This window comes from Tupaia chinensis, unplaced genomic scaffold (assembly GCF_000334495.1).
Source record: "Tupaia chinensis unplaced genomic scaffold, TupChi_1.0 Scaffold000291_1, whole genome shotgun sequence".
In the NCBI taxonomy this organism is placed as follows: domain Eukaryota; kingdom Metazoa; phylum Chordata; class Mammalia; order Scandentia; family Tupaiidae; genus Tupaia; species Tupaia belangeri.
Window position 1 is genome coordinate 1,038,069 of NW_006159776.1, and position 24,462 is coordinate 1,062,530.

The window sequence follows — 24,462 nt, forward strand, 5'->3', positions numbered from 1 at the left end:
GAATTTATAGTACGTGGCAACTTCAGAAAATTTGTGGAAAAATAGAATTAAAGTATGACTTTATTGTGGTAGAGTTTATATAGGTTTTTCATAATACACATCTTCCCACGAACTTTTTGAAGACTCTTCGCATAGTAGTGTATTTTCTCCTTGTCCTCCAAAACACTTAGTAGAAATCTTGCAGGTAGAGATCAAAAGCTAATTCACTAAACAAGTATTTATTGTGTGTACTAATAGTAGTTGACAAGTATGTTCTGCCCCCAGCAGGCTAATCTTTTTCTCTCTCTTGTCAGTTTAATTTTTGCCATAGGGTATATGAGCTCAACAGAGAAAAAGAAAAGGGGGGGGAATGAGAACTCACTCCCTAGGGGTATGGCCATGCTGCCGTCTCTTCCTTTCTCCTCTTGGGATTTTGGGCATGTATGCATATGTACACGGCATTTTTAAAAGAGATTTTGGCTCTAGGGTCTGTGCACTCACCAGAGAGATGGAAAATGAGAAATCACCACCCCAGGGAGGATGGCCACACTATATCCCCTTCTCCTCCAACCTCCTCTCTGGATTTTGGGCACATATGCTCACGCACCAGGCTTTAGTTTAAGCCACAGGGTCCGGAACTCTTCCATGGTCGCCTATGTAGGAGTCTAGCAAGTAACCATTACGCCATCTGCTGGTCCCAATCTGACATTTTTTTAAGCCACTAAGCCCAGGATTTGGGTTGCTGTCCCAGTGGGTGCTTCTTGAAAATTACAAATATCCATACTTATGAGTTACTAGAAATCAGAATTGGAAAATTGTCTTTCATTCTTTTAGCATATAAATATACAGTGGTTTCCTAATTAGAGGAAGAAAGATTAAATTCATTGGACTTCACAAGGCAGTGAAATTTGTCAGATTAAAAACTGTTCTATAGGGGTCAGCAGGTAGCATAGTAGTTAAGACACTGGACTCCCACATGGGAGTCCTGGACCTACTGGCTTGAAAATCAGCCCAGCACATGTTTATGCATGCCCAGAATCCCAGGAGGAGAATGGAGAACAGACTGCAGTGTAGCCATCCCCCTAGGGGAGTGATTTTTCACTTTCCCTCTCACAGTCTCTGACTTTGTATGTACCCTATGGCAAATGTATGTACCCTATGGCAAAAATCTTAAAACATTGTTCTTCATTGAGAGATTTACTTTTCTACTAAATGTAAATTTCTAAATCATATTTTAAGCAATATTTTTTCTTAATTTTAATGTATCATACAAATATCACTGGTAATAAGCAAAATTTTGATGTAAGAAAGATTAGCCTGTGTGTCAGCTCTTTGTCAATAATTTGGTGTTTTAAACCATTTATTCACTTAGGATGTTTTTGCCTCTCTTAAAACATTTAGCAATGTCTGGAAACATTTTCTGTTGTCACAACTGGGTGAGAGTTTTGGGGGAGGCTGCTGGAATCTAGTGGGTAGAGCCAGGGATGTTGTAACATCCTACAATATACAGGACATCCCCTTATGGCCAAGAATTGTCCAGCACAAAATAGCATAATACCAAGGTTTTAGATAGCATATTTTGTTGTAAAGTGAAAAGCATATGAACATTCTATATAACATGCAACACTAAATTATAATAGATTAAAAAATAGTTATTTAATTTTTTCTTCCTAATTAGGATGTCCATTTTATTCAACATAGCTTCCTAGGAGCCTTCTGGATACCAAAAGTCAGGGGTTCTAGGTATGTCAGAGGCATAAAGTTTCAGTTGTCAGAGAGCTCACATTCTAAACATAGAGATGATCTGTTAACAAAAAAATGCAAAATAATGTGCTATATTTTATAGTAGAGCTAAATAGTAAATAGCTTTGTTGACTGGTCAAAGAAGACTTGAAGAGGTCAAGTTTGAATAGTTTGTAGAAATTCTACTCAAACATTAACACTCACTCAGATAGTAGTCAGGAAATGATACCACCAGCAGAGGGAATAGCCTGGAATCTCATTAAATAGCAAGAATTGACTGTGAGGAGTTTATTAGCTGAGACAAGGCTGGAGTTTTAGGTAAAGTCCTACTTTAGGAGGTCCTTGAATCCAAGTAGTGCAGACATCACCCTGAGAATTGGGCTACAATAACACTAACCTGCACTTTTTAAGACCATTCTGATAGTTGTGGATAGGATGGAGATTAGAAACTTTTTGGAAATGTATTTTTAATTGACCCAGTAGGAATCATGGAGCTTAGAGGTAACACAGGAAGGTGTGATTATCAGTATTTGGTGTCTTGAGTAGTATGGAAATATGGTAGGTAATGAACAGATATAGGATGACTCTACACATTTGATCTTGTGAATTTCATGGATGTGGAAGTATTAACCAGAATAGAAAATATACAGGAAGAGAATTGGTAATGAAAGTAATTTTCTTCAGACATGTTTTTGAGGTATCTGTAGAGTATGTTTTTTTGCAGAAACTTACTGAATACATGTCTGATTATGATTATTAGAATGACACAAGAGAAGTAGTGTGTCTTAGAGGTAAACAATTTTCTTCCTTCATTTTTTCCTTCCTTCCTTTTTTTATTTTTTAATTGCCAGAGAGTGCCTGCACTCATCAGAGAAAGAAAAGGGAGGAACAGAGAGAGAGGAGAGAGAGAGAAAGTACCTTCTAATGGGAAGTGATCACACCGCAGTCTGTTCTCCATTTCAATCCTGTCGAGATTTGGGGTAGCACATGTGTTTGGCATGTTTTTCAAGCTGCCAAGGCAAGGCCAAGATTCAAACCACTGTTAACCATGTGACAGCTCCCTTAACCACTAGGCTATAGGACCAGCCCAAGAATTTTATTTCCAAATATGTCAGTGATTGCTTGCAAGGTCTTAGAAGTATTAACTAGCTAGCTAGCTAGCTAGCTAGCTTGCTTTCTAGCTGTAATTGTTGGAATGTGGTGATGGAAATGTATCTTTTAATGGAGTTGATATAACTGATATTGAGTAAGGAATAAATAATTGAATATTATAAGGCATTTGAAAAATAATATTAGTTAAATATTCTGGGGACTATAGCAACCATTTATAAATGTTTATATACCCAAGTTAGGTTCCTAAGATCACTCATTTTGATAGCCTTTGAATAACATTGGCTGAGTTGCATGGATTGCCTCTGGTGTGCTTTATAAAGATAAGCCTTTGCTTTTAGTTTTTGACTTTTCATTAATCAAGTATGGTTTTTACCTGCTTTTGCATTAAAAGAGAAATTTTGTCTTACTATTTATATCCAGTCCTCTTATGCTAAGTGTTGTTCATACTTCCACTGTTTTAAAAAATAAAACACATACTACCTTTACAATGTTCACTAAAAATGCATTAGCTAATGAACATGAAAAGGAAAATGATATACGATGTTTGCCATTACTGTGTTGCTTTTGTGTTCTCTGAGCCTCCTCAACCCTTTGAGCAGAAAGCAGTGTAAGGTTTCTTATGATCATTACTACTAACACATTGCAAAGATCTTTTTCCTTTAATCTATTTAGTACAGGATCTATTTAGTACTGGCCTGTGTCCCAGAATACCATCTCAGATAAGGCTATTATCCTTTCATTGAGTATTATCCTGGGAAAGTATTTTTAAAATTGAACTTTGTTGCACCTGCTGACCTCCTTTTTTAAATGAAGAAAGGGTGGGGATGGAGATTATGTTCACTGAATTCAGATGAAGCAGTGTGTTTGGCAGCACTGACACAAAGTACCTTAGCTAGGGCCTTTTATATTGTGCAAATCGATCCCATCTTGGACTCTGAAAGAAATAAGTTGACAATTCAGATCAGGAAGTTGGGGATCACATTGGGTGCTTTGCAGTTACTGACACCTTTGCAATTTTTTCATAAACAATTTGATTTTTAGGACTTCCAGCTATTTCAGGATTAATCTAAAATGTTTGCCATTAGCCAACATGTTTTCTCCAGAATTTCTATAAACAGTATCTAGTGGCATTATCCTGAGACGTGAAAGAAGATACTTTTAGAAAACTTAGATATTAACTATTCATATTTAACTTTTTAAAAAGTTATTAAAGTAGAAATAATCAAATTTTAAAACTGAGTCTTCTATTGAATATATCATAAGCTAAAAAAGCTTGAAGAACAAACAGTACCATGTGGAAAGATATTTTCAAGAATTTCTTTAAAAATATTTTTTATTGGGGCCAGCAGGCAGTTAAGGTGCTGGAATCCCATATGTCCCCTGCAGTTAAGTCCTTGACCAGGCGTCTTCCTTTCTTTCCCTCTCTCTCTCTCTGTCTCTTTCTGGTGAGCGCACATGCCCTATAGCAAATTTTAAAATAATAATAAATAAAATTAAATAAGAAATTCAAAGAAATAGTGGTCACATTGGTATTTAAAATTTTTTTTTCATTGTCAAATTACTTAAATTACCTTACTATGAAATGCATGCTACATGTATTTATGTAAATATGATATTGGGTTGTCAGAAAAATCATAACGTGGGACCAGCAGTTAGCGTAATGGCTATGTCGCTGTACTCCCACATAGTCGACCACGGTTCGAGTCCCAGACCTGGTGGCTTAAACTCACGCCAGGCACGTGTGCGTGCATGCCCAAGATCCTGAGAGGAGAATGGAGGAGAAGGGATTGCGGCGTGGCCATCCCCCCTGGGGGGCGATTTCTCGCTTTCTGTCTCTCTGTCGCTCTGTCTTTGTGGCGAGCACATGCGCCCTATAGCAAAAAAACCTCTCCATAAAAAAAAAAAAAAAAAAAGAAAAGAAAAGAAAAATCATGACTTATTTTTACTATGTTTTACTATACAAAAATGTGGCATGACTTTCTGACAACCCAATATTATGGCCGCATATTTAAATATAGGCGGTTGTTCCCTGTTTGGAGAAGCATTGCTAAATTAAATGGTGGTTTGAGGTTTTTAAAAATTATTTTGATTGAGAGGACAAGATATAAATAAGTTCATGCCCAATTTTGTTGTCCCACCAAATCAAGCTATGTTCATTTTTCTGTATTCTCCTCCAGTTCCTTTTCAATATGCTCACATACCTTCTCCCTAATTAATTCAGTGTCAAAGTCTGCTGATTTGCTTCACATACTTGAAGCTTTTTTCCATGATGGTACAATTTAAAAGTCAATTATCGTTATAATACAAATACAAAAGTATTCTGTTTGTATTTAATAATATAATATTTGAACAAATTAGTAATCCGGTAAAAACTTCAGTTAATCAAGTATAAACAGTTTGTGTGATATAGTGCAGTAGAGCTTCAGTAAAATTATAATTGGAGCTTAGGGTCTCCTCACTTAATCATATTTTATAATAAACCTTCTAGTATTCTAGTTGCTATGTTATAAAATTATCAAGTCAGTAAAGTGAGATTTATATTGGATTTTGTGGAATATGTCCATCTTAATTTTCTTTACTACTAGGATGAGCATTAACCATGTAATACAAAATAAGGTGGTTTGGGACCAGCAGTTGGCATAATGGCTATGTCACTGGACTCCCATGTAGTTGACCGTGGTTCGAGTACTGGACCTGCTGGCTTAAACTCACGCCGGGCATGTGTGCATGCGTGCCCAAGATCCTGAGAGGAGAATAGAGGAGAAGGGATTGCAGCATGGCCATCCTCCAGCGGGTGATTTCTTGCTTTCTGTCTGTCTCTCTCTGTCTTTCTGGCAAGTGTACACACCCTATAGCAAAAACCTCTCCCCCCAAAAAAGGAAAAAAAAATAATAAGATGGTTCTTCACATAACCAATCTAAAGTTGAATTTGAGCTATTTTAAGTTTCTGAAAACTGAATCACTTTAATCAATTTACCAATTTTATCAATTTATTCTATTTACAGTTATGGGTGTTTTCTGCTTTTTCATCAGAAAAAAAAGTAATCTGTTATCAGAATGCATATGTGCTGCATGCAGTAATTTTAAATATTCAGGAAAGAGACATAGGAAAGCCTCGGAGAGACAAGATGTGTAGCTGAGCATGGGCTTTATACGCAGTCGCATGTGCTGTTTTTATCCCAGTGCCACTACCTCCTGTGTGTTCTTGCACAAGTTATTTACCTTATCTCTTAGCCTTTGTTGTCCCCTTTTTGAGGGGCTTAATAATGCCTGCCTTACAGAGTTATAGGAAATGATGCATACGTGTATGTCATCTTGCATAAAACTTGACTTGTGGTAGACAGTCAGTAAAGGTAGGTTTAGTACTTACTGCTGTTGCCTTTAATATTAGGAATTAAGATTCATTCATAAATTACATTATCTAATAGTAATTTCAGAAGACATTCAGTTTGAAATGATTGCAGGCTGGTCATAATCATGATCAAATCAGATTCTTATGAATCCTGTAATGTTTGAAAATTTTATTTGTTGAGTTAAAATTAACAGATAAATGTAAAGTGAAGGGCAGGCTTCGTACAGTGGTTACAGGAGCCGGATTCCACATGGCTGGCCACAGTTCAAATCCAGCACCAGCAGCTTGAAAAATAGGCCAGATGCATGTGCATCCTCAAAACCCTAATAAGATGGAGAAATGAAAGAGAGGGGATTGTGGCATGACCATGCCCCACTGGGGGAAGCTTTCTCTTCTCTTTCTCTCTGGTGAGCACATGTGCCCTCTGGCACTTAAAAATTAAATGAGTTAGTGAGAGAACTTGTTTATTCTGTCTGACAGCTAACATATTTTTTCTTTTAACAGGCTCGGCACTGTGTAGCTACAACCTAAAACCTTCTGAATATACTACATCTTCAAAATCTTCTGTTCTTTGCCCCAAACTACCAGTTCCAGCGAGGTAAATTTTATTGCAAAGTTGTTAACTTGTGACTTTTGTTTTGTAGGTAAATTGTAAAGCTACGTGTTATTCTCAGAAAAATAGTCACTGGATGATACCTGTTTCCCAGATCCCATGCTTTTATGATAAAAATTTTAAAGTAGCAATAGAAATGACAGGATACTTTTTACATCTTAAAAAATAAAATACATAGACAAAGCCATTTTTCTTGTTCTCACATAGTTTACATTTCTTCCAGGGGCTTTTTTTGGTGTGTTTTTATTTTCATAGCATCATTTTTAAATATATGAAACTGCTGAATCATTATAAAATCTGCAACAAACTTGGAGACTTAAATCTTACAATCTCCAAAGATTCTTTGAAGTTGATCCTAGTAATACTTACTAGTATTATTTTTTAATTTACTTTATAAATTTAAAAAATATGCCAGTGATTATTCTCCCTAGTTCATTTCCGGTTACTTCCTATAGGTACATTCTTTGTTTTAAGCTGTTTGCTGTATCTTATCCAAAGTCTTATTCAACAAACATTATTAAGTACTGACTGCATGTATTGGATACAGAGCTGAAACAAGAAATGTTCTTTGGAAGGATCTCACAGCAATTATAAATAAAGCAAATTTTGAAGTTATAAATACATTTTTTAAGAAAAAGAAATAAATTCTCAAATATTGTAGAATATATCCTCAGAATTGTGTGTGGACATGTATGTATATTTGTGTGTATGCATGCGCACACATACACCCACTCTTTGGAGCATACCTGATTTTGAGAACCTTAATATATAATTGTATATGATGTGAGTCAACTTCTAGGAAAACTGACTAGAAACCACTTTTATTGAATCTTAATATAATGGCTTATTCAGGTGACAATTTTTGAAACTCACATGTACTTATTTTTGGATTTCATATGGGGGTAACTTTTGCTTTATCAACTGCAATTTGAAATATTCTGTTGAAAAATGGAAAAGGGATATAAGATAGATCAGTTGAATTGATTTCCAATCTTTCCAAGTTTATATAGAAAATCAAATTTCAGACCTAGAGACATAAAAATAAAGAGACTGCTTTAGAAGATACACAGGAAGAGGAACCTACAAATTATGGCTTTAGGCCAACAGGTAAGGAGATTGTATTCATGGAAACTGAGACTATTAGGGAGACTGCAACAGTAAAGAGAAGGAGGCTCTTTGAGGCAATGGAGAAAATTTATCAATGTAAAAACAAGAAAAGCTCTAAAGCCTTATCCACCCAACTGATAAAGTCTGTTTTAAATGCGTACTTTGAGTGAAGGGTTATATTTTTAAGCTAAAACATCATGAAAGGATAACCAGAAAACCTAGGTGAGAGAATGAGGTTGCTCTACTCCTCCATAAAGTGGATGTGGCAGGCAGGGGCCAGACAGTTCAGCTCACAATGCACATCCATCCCTGCCTCTCTCCTCTTACTCCACTATGTTTAGGACTGCCCGTTCCTGGTAATCTTCAGTTTTCCTGTTTTTGACTGTACACACACACATACACACACATACACTAATCTCACAGTGTTCTAACAGTGTAAAAGATAAAGCATAGTATTATGGGTGTGAGTTTTGGGGATGGGTATACCTGGTTTCTAACAAGGTCATCTGATCTAACACTGAACCTGTACCATCTGAAACTGGCTCTTCACCATATTCATACTATTTTAAAAGATCCTTATGTTTTAATTATATTAGTACTTCATAAACTAAATAACTCGTTTGTCTAAACTGCTTATTGGAAAGTAAATGAGAAGAAACAAATTGAAAGAAAGAAAGGCAAATTAGAACTTGTAAATATCAGTTATTTAGTATTTGGCAAATAAAATTAAATGATCTGAAAGCAAAAATATTTTGTTTTAATTTTTCAAATGGGGCACTATTTCATTCTACACATAGTCTCATTCTACACCAAGTCTCCAATTCTGAGTAATCTGGTCTTGATCTTTAAACTTATACTCTAGTGGGGACTGATTTAGGTGACGATTTTCTTTTTAATGCCAAAAAGCAAGCACTATGCAAAACTGTGATGGAGGCCAGTGATCCTCCGCATCTTTCACATCTCTTCTGCTGTCCTTGGGGAGCATCCTAGCGAGAGAGAAGAGCATGAAATTTGAATCCAGATTAAGTCTGGAAGTGAATTCCATTCACCACTTTCTATTTGGCAGCTAAAACAAGTCTTTAATTGTTTTACAAACCCAACTTTCCTCAGATGTGTCTCATAGAACCGTAAGACCTGAACATCTATTATTGTGCTTTGTACTTGGCTTAGGAAGTATCATTTATCTCAACTTCTGGAGCCTCTCTGTTCCAGTCTTTCTGGGAATCCAGGGACCCTCTGCAGCTGAAAGCAGTGCCTGCTTTAGAGAAAAGCAAATGTAAACGAATTTTCAAGAAAATACAAGAAATAACCAATTGCCATTCTGAGCTTTTGAATGTTAAAGGCAAGCGCCTAGGAAGGAGGTCTTTAATCCAAACTCCTGTCTATTGGTGAAATGTCAAACATGATACCAATGGGGAATGGTTAGCTCATACGCTTACAGTGCCATTACGTATATCTGGAGAAAGGAGGAACAGTGAAAATATAAGTTCGGTTTTTTTCATCATTTATTTGGATACCCCTGGATGCCAGAAGATTTACTAGGTATTGGGGATTCAATAATATAATATGGAGCTTGCAAATTATTAGTCCAAAAAAATGTTAATGGCGGATTCAAGGATAAGTTAACATTTAAAAATCATCTACTCTGTGCCAGCCACCATAGAAGAGGAGAAAAGTTAAGTTTTTTAAGGCCATTTAACTAATTGTTGTGAGTCAGAATTTGTAGAGTCTATACCACAGTAAAAGTTAGGAAGAAAAGAGGGAGGTGGTTAAGGCAGCTGGATCGCATATGACCAACCTTACAGTTCAAATCCTGGACCAACTGGGCTGAGAACCATGTGGGTGCATGTGCACGCGTGCCCAAACTCCCAAAAAGAGGGGGAGATGGAGGCGGAGGGATTGCTGTTTGACCATTCCCCATTGCGGTGCTTTCTCATTTCTTCTCTGTCTCTGTCTCCTTCTGGTGAGTGCACGTGGCCTCCTGTGCCAGCCACCATAGAAGAGGAGAAAAGTTAAGTTTTTTAAGGCCATTTAACTAATTGTTGTGAGTCAGAATTTGTAGAGTCTATACCACAGTAAAAGTTAGGAAGAAAAGAGGGAGGTGGTTAAGGCAGCTGGATCGCATATGACCAACCTTACAGTTCAAATCCTGGACCAACTGGGCTGAGAACCATGTGGGTGCATGTGCACGCGTGCCCAAACTCCCAAAAAGAGGGGGAGATGGAGGCGGAGGGATTGCTGTTTGACCATTCCCCATTGCGGGTGCTTTCTCATTTCTTCTCTGTCTCTGTCTCCTTCTGGTGAGTGCACGTGGCCTCTGGTAAAATTTAGAAAAGAGGAGGAGGGGACATAGGAGTAAAGGAAGAGAGAAAGTAAATAAATGAAATGTAAGAAAACCATCCTATATTGCCATTAGATTCTAGATTTATTTCCTACCTGTTTTGTGCTATAGAGATAGTGCCAGGACCCTTGATTATTATTCTTTCTTAAATAATAAACTTTTTAGCTGGAAATCATGTGTAATTGTTTATTCATAACCCACGGTTCTAAAATAATTGTGTGAAATGCAAACTCCTGCCTTCCTGAAGGCATGTGAATGAGAGATGTTAGGCATTGTTTGTCATCATACTTCAGGGAGCTCATTAACTGTGATAATCTGGACTTGAAGGCAAATGGACAGTATGTTTTCCAAGGTAAGGTAGAATTTTCTTATGAGTGACTAATCTTTAAAAATCTTTAAAAGACTCATTATAAATTCATTTTGTTCTTGTTGTCTGCTCTTTCAATAACGTGAAACAGCATCTTTTCCTAATGGGACTACATTGACTTCTTAAAGATTAAAATTCAGTGGGCTTGAAAAGTAGAATATTGTAAATAGGATATTTTATGGTGCCCTCTTAGTAGGAAGCACAGAATGTGTCATTTAGGTTAAGCACTAAAGTAGAAATGAGCTCATATGCTAGATTCTCGGAAGAATTATCATCTCAGGGGTATATGAAATTAGCGAATTCATCTCATCTTAAATTCATTGTATCACACATAGGATTTAAATAGTAAAATATAGACAAACCATTTCAATGCCATGATTACTTATTTTTTTTTTAATAAGAAAATGAAATTCAGGTATTAAAGCCTTGCAGTTGATAGAATTCTTTGGGGAAGAGCTGAGAATGACAAGAAAATCTAGTGCGTTTTACTTTTTCTTAAGTACATTTTGTGTTAAAGCTAAGAATTTAACTTTATTTCCTAATAATGTGTTCTTTTTATTATTTCCTCTTATTGACCTTCTATTTCTAGTATTCATTACCACTAAGAGCAGATTTTGGCTATCAGCTAGACAGCATAGTTAATCAGCTTGTGCTAATTTTATACCTGTAAATTTAGAGCTGTCAGCTTTTTTTAACTGACATAGATTGAATTATAGGGTAAGGACTGTTGTTATTTTGCTACAGTTCTTTGAAGGATTCTTATAAAAGTACTCTTTCCAAATGACCAAGTTTTTTTTGGGGGGGGGAGCAGGTTTTAGCTATAGGGCATGTGCGCTCACCAGAAAGATAGAGAGAGACAGATAGACAGAAAGCAAGAAATCACCCCCCAGGGGGGATGGCCACACTGCAATCCTTTCTCCTCTCGGGATCTTGGGCACACGTGCACATGCACCCGGCGTGAGTTTAAACCACCGGGTCCAGGACTCGAACTGCGATCGACTACATGGGAATCCAGCGACATAGCCATTATGCCAACTGCTGGTCTCCCAAATAACTAAATGCTTATATAAACGTGATTTGAAAGTATAAAAATGAAAGGATAAATTCAGAACAGATATTACCCCATATTTCCTCACTCTATGGATCAGAATTTTGAGAGTACAGTCTTTCCTTTTTCAAATCATCTGTCCTCATCCCATTTGAAAAAAGCAGTGAAAGTACTGGGTATGCCACTTCTATACAGTTTAGAATCATTGATTTATGGGTGGGCCCTCTGATGATGATTATAGTGATGCTGATGACCACCTGAAGAGACTTTATTGTGTAGATAACCCCAACCCTTTCTGCTAACAAATGGAGAAAACAAGAGAAATGGAATAGCACACAGCCGTGCAGTGTAAGGAGCATCAGCCAGGCCTTTTTTTAAAATTGCTAGATAGTGCATGTACTTGCTGGGTGGGTATGGGGTGGGGAGGCATCTCTTAGAGGGTCACAGTCACAGTGCAATCCCTTCTCCATTTCTCCACATTTTGGGCATACTCACACATGCACCTGGTATATTTTTCCAAGCTGTGGGGCAGGATTTGAATCACCCATGGTCAGCCATGTGGGATCTGATGTCCTTAACCATTAGGTAATGGGCCTAGAGGCTAGCCCTATCTAGAACTTCTGACTCAGGTTATGCGAAGTTGCTTTGCTGAGATTAGAAACCTTGCAATTTGGTACCCAATTGTGTCATCCTATACACTAAGTAAACCTAAATACAGTGCCAACCAAGAATGACACATTTATTTATTTATTTATTTATTTATTTATTTTTAGAGGTTTTTGCTATAGGGTGCACACGCTCGCCAGAAAGAGAGACAGAGAGACAGAAAGCGAGAAATCACCCCCTGGGGGGATGGCCACACCACAATCCCTTCTCCTCCATTCTCCTCTCAGGATCTTGGGCACACACGCACATGCACCCGGCATGAGTTTAAGCCACCGGATCCGTGACTTGAACCGCGGTCGACTACACGGGAGTTCAGCGGCTTAGCCATTACACTAACTGCTGATCCCAAGAATGACACATTTATATTATTCCAGTTAAAAATGTTAGCACTTTGACCAACTTATGAATAATTCTGAAAATGTGGGATTTGAATTAATGATGGCTAAATTTTAACTTTATGCACATGTATAAATGTCTATTTGTGCACGAACACACATACAGGTGCTCTTAGGATTCAAACAAACCACATCCGAAGGCATTTTCATAGTTACTTGTTTAAAATCTCTCACTGACCTAGCTATAAGCTGAAGTAGTTAGGTTATAACAAACCAGATTTGTGTCACAGTTCACAAACAGCTGTGTTCCTTCACAAATAAAAACTGTAGTCCTGATATAAATTATTAAGTAATTGGTTGTTTTACCCCTTTTTTTTGGACATAGATATTTTGGATTAGTAGTAACATATAAAGAGAAAAGAAAATAGAACAGACTTTCATGACCATAATAAGCCAGATATTTTTCACTGTTCCATTCATACATTCTTTTTCTGTTCTCATTCTTATGTATTGGGTCGTTGGAAAAGTCATGATGCATTTTTGCACAGAAAAACTTTTCTGATGACCCAATGTAATCCTTATGCAGAGATGTCATCGCATTAGATATATTTTCCCGCTTGTATTATTATAAGTGCTTCCATATATTAATAGTCATTGTTTTAAATAGCTGCATATTATGCTGTATGTTGATATCCTGGCATGACTAGTTTATATAGATATTAAGCTAATGTCCTCTATTTATTCCTAATCTGAGGTTTTCAATGCCATTCTGTTGGAGACAGAATGATGGCACATTTCAAGAAAAGCATGTGTGTGTTTTACTTTTAAATCACTTATGGCAAAAATTTATTTTCAGTTTGATGAACTATATGTTTGTAAGCTTCATCCTCTGCCCCTTGATTGGTAGATGTGCAGGCCGAGGAGTTTAAGTGTTTGGTTTTGCTTCTGGTAGTTCTGTATGTGTATGTATGCGTGTGTGTTTCTTTCCAGAAGGGGAGGGTAATGTCTTTGTTGGAACATGCACTCCACCCTCTTTAATAAGGCTCGTGGTAAGATTTGCATCATTACCCATGACAGTCATCTTCATAGCATTAAGCACACAGCTCTTAGCTCCCATAACGACGTGTGGAGGGTGGAGTGTATTGCAGCCATACTCACCTTTCATTTGTGTGTTTGATGTGGCATTTATATTACGTAGGAGTAATTTTTTTTCTGATTTTTTTTTCTTGTGTCACCAGTGCACCTATTCCATTCTTCCATCGCTGTGCTCCTGTGAACATTTCCTGCTATGCCAAGTTTGCAGAGGCCCTGATCACCTTTGTCAGTGACAATAGTGTCTTACACAGGCTGATTAGTGGAGTAATGACCAGCAAAGAAATTATATTGGGACTTTGCTTGTTGTCACTAGGTAATTGTTTTTCTCATTATTAGCTATTGCATAGTACTGCAGTAGAAGACTGTTCTTTTAGCCAAAATATGAAGACAACTGGAGATATTTGTAAAATGTTTAACTTCCCATAGCCAAAGTAATTGTTTCAGATTATATATAGCTATAAATACGTACATATAAATATGTATATATATCTGAAACTCATTTCTTTTTCTTTCATTGGAGCAAACTGGTATTTTCCAAACTTTGATTTCTAGGTCTATAACTGTCTCTAAGATGAGAGCAGGAGTCCTCCTTTAATGAATCAATCAGTAACTCTCTGTTTTCAGTTATGATTCCGAAAAGTGTATTTACTTATAAAAGAAGTTACATATTCTCTTATGTATTCCCATCTAAGAACAGAGATTTCTGATAGATTCCTTTTGAAGTATGTAATTTTCATTTCTACAGTTCACAATATCATCATATTGCTGGAAAAGTTAGGAAATCTCCACTTGTTAGCCACTGTGTTTTCTAGTCAATAAATAGATAATATAATCAAATTATTTGTTTTCAAGATGAAAACTCCCTGTATTATTCTAGGACTGTATGTAGCCATATCAGAATCTATAGGCCTTCTTATTGGGAGAAATAAACCGTGGTAGGACCCAAACAAATATTTCATTATATGAGTGAAATTAGTACTTGTGCCTGTTAATAGCATTTACAGTCATTGAGAAGATACAAGCTGTATTTCCGTCTTTCCTGTCATTAGAGAGTATTTTCTTTTTGCTTAGGTAGTACTTGACTCAATTGAAATAATGCTGTCCATATGAAAATCTAATTCTGTGATATTTGAAAGGCTCCCATCTGTTTTTGGTTCCTGTACATTTATTGCAAAAGTGAGTACCTTAATAATGTTACTTAGACACAGATCCCAACCATTTATTTGGCTTTGCAAATAGCCAAAAGAAACTCGATTACTAGCTGACTTTATGTAAAAATTATTTGGTTTCTGAAATGGTTGAATGCTATAACCAAAAATAATCTCCAAACTTTAAAAATAGTAACAATAATGTTGTTAAACCATTGCAGTTTCCTTTCTAATTCCAAGGATTCTGGCTTACAAGTGTAATATAAACCCAAAAGATCTTTGTTCATTTGTTTGGACAAATTTATTTGGGCCTTTAGATAATTAAGGATGTACAAATTATTATTTCAGAAATGTATTTCTTGTGCAAAGGTTAAGTCCCCCATTTCGTTTCTGAGCTTTTACCCCTGACTTTGGCACATGGGGATTTATCTTGGGACAGGTAGAGGACTTGACTGAATAATTCAAACTAAGCTTTGCACCTTTTTTGAGGAAGAGCTTCTCTGTTGGAATCCATGAACCCAGTTGAGAAATGAGTTCAGAGAAATTTTGGCCTCAGTAAGCTTTCAAATACTATTCTATAGTGTCAGTCTGTCCCTTGAAGTTCTAGAGGAGAAATAACCAGAAAAAGATAAAATGCCCTCTAACTTGTTGACTGGCCATCAGAGAAATTGGTATAGAAGTGCATAGATTACTCAAGGAAGTGTAGCACCTGATCTCTGTCTACATGTGGTAATTTTTCTTGTCACCAACATGACATGTCATTCTCTACACTTTGTGTGCTGGCATGTATGTTTGCATGTCTGATGTCTCCCCCATGGTGATTCCACAACAGTCCTGTGCTGTTTTTGAGTCACCAGGTGCATTTGCATGTCTTCTTTTCTGTAGTAGAAACCACAGAGTTAGATACTGTTTAAGAAGTGCAAGTAGCACAGTTAAAATGCAAAAGCAGCCAGTTTCCTTTCTTAAATTATGGGCATGAATGGCAATAAATTAATTGCCTAGGGAAAAAACAATTGAAGGGGTTTCTCTTTATATATTCCTGTGTTTACAAATGATATTCTATGTGTTCTGTATTTTTCTTTTCTGCAGTTCTATCCATGATTTTGATGGTGATAATCAGGTATATATCAAGAGTACTGGTGTGGATCGTAACAATTCTGGTCATACTGGGGTCACTTGGTAAGCTATTTATTGATTTATTTTTTATGTTACTTAACTACATTCATGATTGAAAATAGAAATATAAAGAGAAAATCATTTTATTTTCATGTGCTGTATTTTCTCTTTAAAAAACAGATAATCTGTTGATAATAGCATGGATAGTATCTTTAACTGTACTAATAATACAGTGTAAATTTATGCTGGGAAAATTCATTTTACAAGCTGTAATAATATACAGTGATGGAATGTATTAAAAAGTAAATTTAAAACAAAAAGGAAAGTGTTTATTTTGGGCCAACTCCATGGCATGGTGGTTAAGGCAGCTGGATCCCACATGGCTGATCACACAGTTGAAGTCCTGGACTCAGTGGCCTGAGAAACACACCAAGTGCATGTGCATGCATGCCCAATATTCTGAAAAGAGGGAGAGAGAGAGAGGAAAAGGGATTGTAATGGGAGCATGTCCCCTTTCTCATCTTCTTCTTTCTCGGGAGTCCATGTACTCGCTATCAGAAAAAAAAAAAAAAGAAAGAAAAAAAAGAAAGTGCTGGTGTGGTGGTTGAGGCACTGGACCCACATGGCCAACCACAGTTCGGGTCCTGGACCTGGTGACTTGCTTTCTCATTTTCTCTCTCTCTCTCTCTCTGTGTCTCTCTCTGGTCAAATTTAAAAATAATAAAATAAATAAAGTTGAGCACATGATTCTTAAAAAAAAGTGTTTATTTTTGCCTTAAGAAATTTCATAATTCATGGACCAGCAGGTGGTGTGGTGGTTAAGGTGCCGGACACTCTCATATGGCCTATCACAGTTCGAGTCCTGGACCTCCTGACTTGCTTTCTCACTTTCCCTCTCTCTCTCTGCCTCTCTCTGATCAAATTAAAATAATGAATGAATAAATTAAAAATTAAATAAATCTTTTTTTAAAAAAGGAATTTTATAATTATATTTATTTCCCTCCCCATATTTCACTGCTTGTTAGCATTTGAAGTCCAAACTGTTTTTCTGTGTATATGATGTATATTACATATTTAAATTTTTAAAACTGAGTCAGAAACTCTTTTAGTAATGGAATTTGTCCCTTAGTAATGGAATTTGTCCCTATTTACATTTAAAATCCTAACTGGTATATTTGCTTTTATTGTTGTCATCCTTTTTTGTTTTCCTGACATTTGTGCTTTTTAATTTTGTTTTCCCTGTCTTTGCTATGTGAACTATGTTTCCTGTGGTGATCTTTACCCTTGCTTTGGATGGTATATTTTATATTTTTATTTTTATAGTTGGTAAATCATATGTTTTCAGAAATTATTATTTAATCTAGAATTTTATAATTATTAAAGGCAAACGAAATGATAAATGTGAACTTTTCCCCTTTTTCCGTTAAATTTAGCATATATTTTTCTTCCTTTCCCCCCTGCTCCTTTCTGCTCACCCACATTTTTTTAGCTCTTAGTAAATATTCTGAGCTATTATAATTAGGTTATTAGGAAAGTTAAAATATTATTTTTACATACCATATCGTCTTTAAATAGGTGCTTATATTTACTTGGAAAGTTTCTTAATTGTATCTACGTTTAAGTTTTCCTGGAATCGTTTGAGCAGGTCCTTCTCTTAGACGACTTCTGGGTTTCAGTTCATATTTATATTGACTGGAATGTACATTCAAGTAGCTTATTCATTTAAGATTTATGAGTAATATATTGTCTCAATACTTGCTTATTTAAGGTTGTCTTTGTCTTCACATGTGAATATTAAATTCACTGGGTATAAAATTCTTCACATACAGTATGCTCCTTTGTGTCTGTACTTTGTTCCAGAGAAGAATTCAAAGACCAGTCTAAATTTTGTGTCTTTACTCAACCTGTTTCACCCACCTACATGTTTATGAAATGTTTAATGTACCCTTAAAACTTAAAAATGTTGTTTAATTCTGAATCTCAGTTGCCTATGATCTTTTTTTAAATCTAAACATTTTTTTTTCCTATCACCGATTTAATTTTCTCACTACTAGCTCTAGTATCTGATTGTCTGTGAGGAGGATCTAAATTTTGTTATTCCAATTTCACTTTATTTGTAGTTCTTCCTTTTCTTAATCATCTTTCTTTTCATTTTGACTTGTAGCCTTAGTATCTAAATCTGTGTTGAGAATCAAATTTCAGTTCTGCCACTTCCTAGGTATGTGAGTTTACTTAACTTTCCTACATTTCAGTTTTATATTCTGTAAAATAGAAGTCATAATACCTTCTTAATAGTGTTCTCATGATTAAATCAGGTCAGGTCTATGAAAGGATTAGCACAGTTCCTAGCACAAATTTAATGTTTAATAAACATCTGCTGTGGTTATTATAAACAGTGTTCTTGATTTCATTATCTCATTCTGTTTGTCTTGCCTTTTTAGCTTTTTTTCCTCATAACTTTTAAGACCTGTATATACAAAAATATTTTCTTCTATTTTTTGAGGATCTTAAATAGTTTTCCTTACCATTTTCTTATATCTGTAAGATTTCAGAATGAAATCATTTCCCCTGTTCCAAATGCTTTTCATAGATTCCTGGTTGTTTTGGTTGGTTTTCTCACCTTCATCAAAAGAACATTTCATACTTGGTATTTGCCAATAGATAGGCTATGGAATTTCCCTTTAACTCCATTTATTCTTTGCTTAAGTACAGATGGAAGTCAGGTTGAAGTGCATAGGTCTTTGTCCAGTTTTGTTCCTTTTCACTTTATCTCTCGGGCGTTTATCTTATCACCTACACACACAATTCTGCTCTGAACCATCCATTTTCTTACTGTGGCCTACAAGGCCTTATAGTATGGTCTTTCTGGTCCCCAGTTGCCCGTCTGCCCACATTTTTTACCACTTTTTTTCCTTCTTGTCCAATGTTTTAGCCACAGTGGTCTCTTACTTTCTCTCGTAGTGGGCAAGATCCCACCTCAGCATCTTAGAACTTTGCCGGGAAGATTATTTCCTTAATGCTTTAATAGACCACTTGCTCTCTTTGATTCTCTTGCTCAGATGTGATTCTACCAGTGAGGTCTTGCTTACCCATCTTACATAAAGTTGCAGTGCTGGGCCAGCCAGATGATGATCCCACATGTCAACTCTGTGGTTTGAGTCCCAGACCCAGCAGCCCGAAAAAAAATTGCAATGCTTTCCCAGCCCAAGCACACTATCTCTCTTTCATCAGGAGATATTTTTCCTTAGACTTATTATACTATAGTGTTACTTATTTCCTTATTTTTAGTTTCCCCATTACTCTTTAAGCTCTGTTGAGTTATGAGAATAGGGACCCACTAGAACAGTGGGTGCTGTAACCACTCAAAATGTTTGTTTAATGGTTTAAATGAGTGTGTCCCATGCAACTTTCCTAATGAAGGTAGGTTTGTCTCCTTCAGTTTAGTCCTCTGAATCTCTCAACCAATGCTGGAGATAAAATACCCCTCCTGGCACCTACCATTTTCAGACATTTTCTGTCTTCATTCCTATTTTGGTGGAAATTACTCTTTTGATCTAAATTTATTGATTGCGCGAATATTTAGTCAGTTGCATGACTCTGTCAGTGCTAGGCACTGGGGTTATAGAAATGCATACAATAGAGGGGCCCTTGCTACCTCTCGCTTCATTGATGTTTTCTGTGACCTTTCTTTGCTTCCTTTAGCCTCCCCTGGTTAAATGCTGAGACTCTTTCTTTTGGATCAACTCTTGTCAGGTTATGTTTTTACCCATCCTCTCTTAGCTTCTTCAGTCAACATAATCAATACAGTTGAAAGAGTTTTGATACTTGAAAGTTTTATAAGTGCTTTATGTGGAAGATGATATTGGAGTAATTGGTACATGTCCCTTGTGCTGGGAAAAAGGTACAGCTATGCACCTTCCAGCCCAAAGGATTGTTGTTATATTAGGCCCGCAATGATGTGTACAAAGAGTCCAGAAAATGGAGGAAGTATGTTACACATTGTCTTGTGCTTATTATTACTGAAACACTTACTTTTCCTCCAGGTGGTACAGGTGTACTGTGGTGGCTATATGCAAAGCAAAGAAGGTCCCCCAAAGAAACTATTATTCCTGAACAGCTCCAGATAGCTGAAGACAATCTTCGGGCCCTCCTCATCTATGCCATTTCAGCCACAGTGTTCACAGTGAGTTAAGCTTAAGTGTTTTTTTCAGTTTTGTATTTTCATTTGCAGGAGATCATTCATGGCACAGAAATTCATCTCTAGCATTTGCATGCCTACCTCCAATTTCCATAAGAGAAAATCTCTTTATCTTTTATTCATAAGAAGAGTGGGTGCTGTAGGCACTCTGTCCCATAGTTGGAAAATATGAAGTCTTCTGAAGTCCTCCCTCATTCTGAATCCTATTTGATGCAACATTTTGTTCTCACCATCTGATTTGTGAGAGGGTTTTCATGTAGAACATTTACTATATCGTTCACTAATAAGAACATATTATTTTTTCCCTTTTGTTTTGATTTCACCAGAGGGCATTTGCACTTGCTGGCAAGAGAGGGAGAAACTGAGAAAGTGCTTCCACTTAGGGAATGGTCACACTGCAATCTCTTCTCTCCCATCTCTCCCTCCTTTCAGGATTTTGGGCACACCTGTGTGCCCAAAGTGTTTCTCAGGTTGTTGGGTCCAGGACTCAACCCCACAGTCAGCCATGTGAGATCCAGCCACCTTAACCACCACATCAAAAACTGGCCCTTTAATTTCATTTTTTTTGAAAAACAGCTATCTTCACTGTAGAACAGTGTATTAAGAAATATATTATTCCATATATTTGACTACCGATTTTTCATTTCTTCCCAAACTTTTAACAATACGTATTATTTCACAAAGAGGTTAAGATTCATTGCTTAGCCATTATGCAGTAAAATTACTAATTAACATGTTTTTAATCTACTCATATCTTTGGTTTATGGTCTTAAAAAAGATTATGAGTAATATATTGTCTCAATACTTGCTTATTTAAGGTTGTCTTTGTCTTCACATGTGAATATTAAATTCACTGGGTATAAAATTCTTCACATACAGTATGCTCCTTTGTGTCTGTACTTTGTTCCAGAGAAGAATTCAAAGACCAGTCTAAATTTTGTGTCTTTACTCAACCTGTTTCACCCACCTACATGTTTATGAAATGTTTAATGTACCCTTAAAACTTAAAAATGTTGTTTAATTCTGAATCTCAGTTGCCTATGATCTTTTTTTAAATCTAAACATTTTTTTTTCCTATCACCGATTTAATTTTCTCACTACTAGCTCTAGTATCTGATTGTCTGTGAGGAGGATCTAAATTTTGTTATTCCAATTTCACTTTATTTGTAGTTCTTCCTTTTCTTAATCATCTTTCTTTTCATTTTGACTTGTAGCCTTAGTATCTAAATCTGTGTTGAGAATCAAATTTCAGTTCTGCCACTTCCTAGGTATGTGAGTTTACTTAACTTTCCTACATTTCAGTTTTATATTCTGTAAAATAGAAGTCATAATACCTTCTTAATAGTGTTCTCATGATTAAATCAGGTCAGGTCTATGAAAGGATTAGCACAGTTCCTAGCACAAATTTAATGTTTAATAAACATCTGCTGTGGTTATTATAAACAGTGTTCTTGATTTCATTATCTCATTCTGTTTGTCTTGCCTTTTTAGCTTTTTTTCCTCATAACTTTTAAGACCTGTATATACAAAAATATTTTCTTCTATTTTTTGAGGATCTTAAATAGTTTTCCTTACCATTTTCTTATATCTGTAAGATTTCAGAATGAAATCATTTCCCCTGTTCCAAATGCTTTTCATAGATTCCTGGTTGTTTTGGTTGGTTTTCTCACCTTCATCAAAAGAACATTTCATACTTGGTATTTGCCAATAGATAGGCTATGGAATTTCCCTTTAACTCCATTTATTCTTTGCTTAAGTACAGATGGAAGTCAGGTTGAAGTGCATAGGTCTTTGTCCAGTTTTGTTCCTTTTCACTTTATCTCTCGGGCGTTTATCTTATCACCTACACACACAATTCTGCTCTGAACCATCCATTTTCTTACTGTGGCCTACAAGGCCTTATAGTATGGTCTTTCTGGTCCCCAGTTGCCCGTCTGCCCACATTTTTTACCACTTTTTTTCCTTCTTGTCCAATGTTTTAGCCACAGTGGTCTCTTACTTTCTCTCGTAGTGGGCAAGATCCCACCTCAGCATCTTAGAACTTTGCCGGGAAGATTATTTCCTTAATGCTTTAATAGACCACTTGCTCTCTTTGATTCTCTTGCTCAGATGTGATTCTACCAGTGAGGTCTTGCTTACCCATCTTACATAAAGTTGCAGTGCTGGGCCAGCCAGATGATGATCCCACATGTCAACTCTGTGGTTTGAGTCCCAGACCCAGCAGCCCGAAAAAAAATTGCAATGCTTTCCCAGCCCAAGCACACTATCTCTCTTTCATCAGGAGATATTTTTCCTTAGACTTATTATACTATAGTGTTACTTATTTCCTTATTTTTAGTTTCCCCATTACTCTTTAAGCTCTGTTGAGTTATGAGAATAGGGACCCACTAGAACAGTGGGTGCTGTAACCACTCAAAATGTTTGTTTAATGGTTTAAATGAGTGTGTCCCATGCAACTTTCCTAATGAAGGTAGGTTTGTCTCCTTCAGTTTAGTCCTCTGAATCTCTCAACCAATGCTGGAGATAAAATACCCCTCCTGGCACCTACCATTTTCAGACATTTTCTGTCTTCATTCCTATTTTGGTGGAAATTACTCTTTTGATCTAAATTTATTGATTGCGCGAATATTTAGTCAGTTGCATGACTCTGTCAGTGCTAGGCACTGGGGTTATAGAAATGCATACAATAGAGGGGCCCTTGCTACCTCTCGCTTCATTGATGTTTTCTGTGACCTTTCTTTGCTTCCTTTAGCCTCCCCTGGTTAAATGCTGAGACTCTTTCTTTTGGATCAACTCTTGTCAGGTTATGTTTTTACCCATCCTCTCTTAGCTTCTTCAGTCAACATAATCAATACAGTTGAAAGAGTTTTGATACTTGAAAGTTTTATAAGTGCTTTATGTGGAAGATGATATTGGAGTAATTGGTACATGTCCCTTGTGCTGGGAAAAAGGTACAGCTATGCACCTTCCAGCCCAAAGGATTGTTGTTATATTAGGCCCGCAATGATGTGTACAAAGAGTCCAGAAAATGGAGGAAGTATGTTACACATTGTCTTGTGCTTATTATTACTGAAACACTTACTTTTCCTCCAGGTGGTACAGGTGTACTGTGGTGGCTATATGCAAAGCAAAGAAGGTCCCCCAAAGAAACTATTATTCCTGAACAGCTCCAGATAGCTGAAGACAATCTTCGGGCCCTCCTCATCTATGCCATTTCAGCCACAGTGTTCACAGTGAGTTAAGCTTAAGTGTTTTTTTCAGTTTTGTATTTTCATTTGCAGGAGATCATTCATGGCACAGAAATTCATCTCTAGCATTTGCATGCCTACCTCCAATTTCCATAAGAGAAAATCTCTTTATCTTTTATTCATAAGAAGAGTGGGTGCTGTAGGCACTCTGTCCCATAGTTGGAAAATATGAAGTCTTCTGAAGTCCTCCCTCATTCTGAATCCTATTTGATGCAACATTTTGTTCTCACCATCTGATTTGTGAGAGGGTTTTCATGTAGAACATTTACTATATCGTTCACTAATAAGAACATATTATTTTTTCCCTTTTGTTTTGATTTCACCAGAGGGCATTTGCACTTGCTGGCAAGAGAGGGAGAAACTGAGAAAGTGCTTCCACTTAGGGAATGGTCACACTGCAATCTCTTCTCTCCCATCTCTCCCTCCTTTCAGGATTTTGGGCACACCTGTGTGCCCAAAGTGTTTCTCAGGTTGTTGGGTCCAGGACTCAACCCCACAGTCAGCCATGTGAGATCCAGCCACCTTAACCACCACATCAAAAACTGGCCCTTTAATTTCATTTTTTTTGAAAAACAGCTATCTTCACTGTAGAACAGTGTATTAAGAAATATATTATTCCATATATTTGACTACCGATTTTTCATTTCTTCCCAAACTTTTAACAATACGTATTATTTCACAAAGAGGTTAAGATTCATTGCTTAGCCATTATGCAGTAAAATTACTAATTAACATGTTTTTAATCTACTCATATCTTTGGTTTATGGTCTTAAAAAAGATCAGATTACTTCTAGTAATAATCCTCAAGTTTTTAACTGGTTATTAAAAATGAAAACTAAAACTATTGGTGCCAAAACATACTTGTTAGTTATTATCATACGAGTACTGATTAGCCAAGTTTTAAATACAATTTGCTGTGCCAGCTGCTGGTGAGTTAGTGTGGGGACTGGGAAGGAGGCAGAAGGTGAATCTGGCGTGGACCCCACTTTTGAG

The 24,462-nt window shown here is 36.5% G+C and overlaps 1 protein-coding gene across 3 annotated transcripts in view; it reads left to right on the top strand.

Moving 5' to 3' along the window:
- Positions 1 to 24,462, top strand: part of SLC44A1 (solute carrier family 44 member 1) — a gene marked incomplete at its 5' end in the record, with an annotated part of 163,569 nt that overhangs the window by 52,270 nt on the left and 86,837 nt on the right. For all 3 annotated transcript variants that reach the window (XM_027772668.1, XM_027772667.1, XM_027772666.1), the window contains 4 exon segments: positions 6,692 to 6,785; positions 13,903 to 14,072; positions 15,997 to 16,086; positions 20,067 to 20,206. In XM_027772668.1, coding sequence (XP_027628469.1) covers positions 6,692 to 6,785; positions 13,903 to 14,072; positions 15,997 to 16,086; positions 20,067 to 20,206 — 494 coding nt within the window.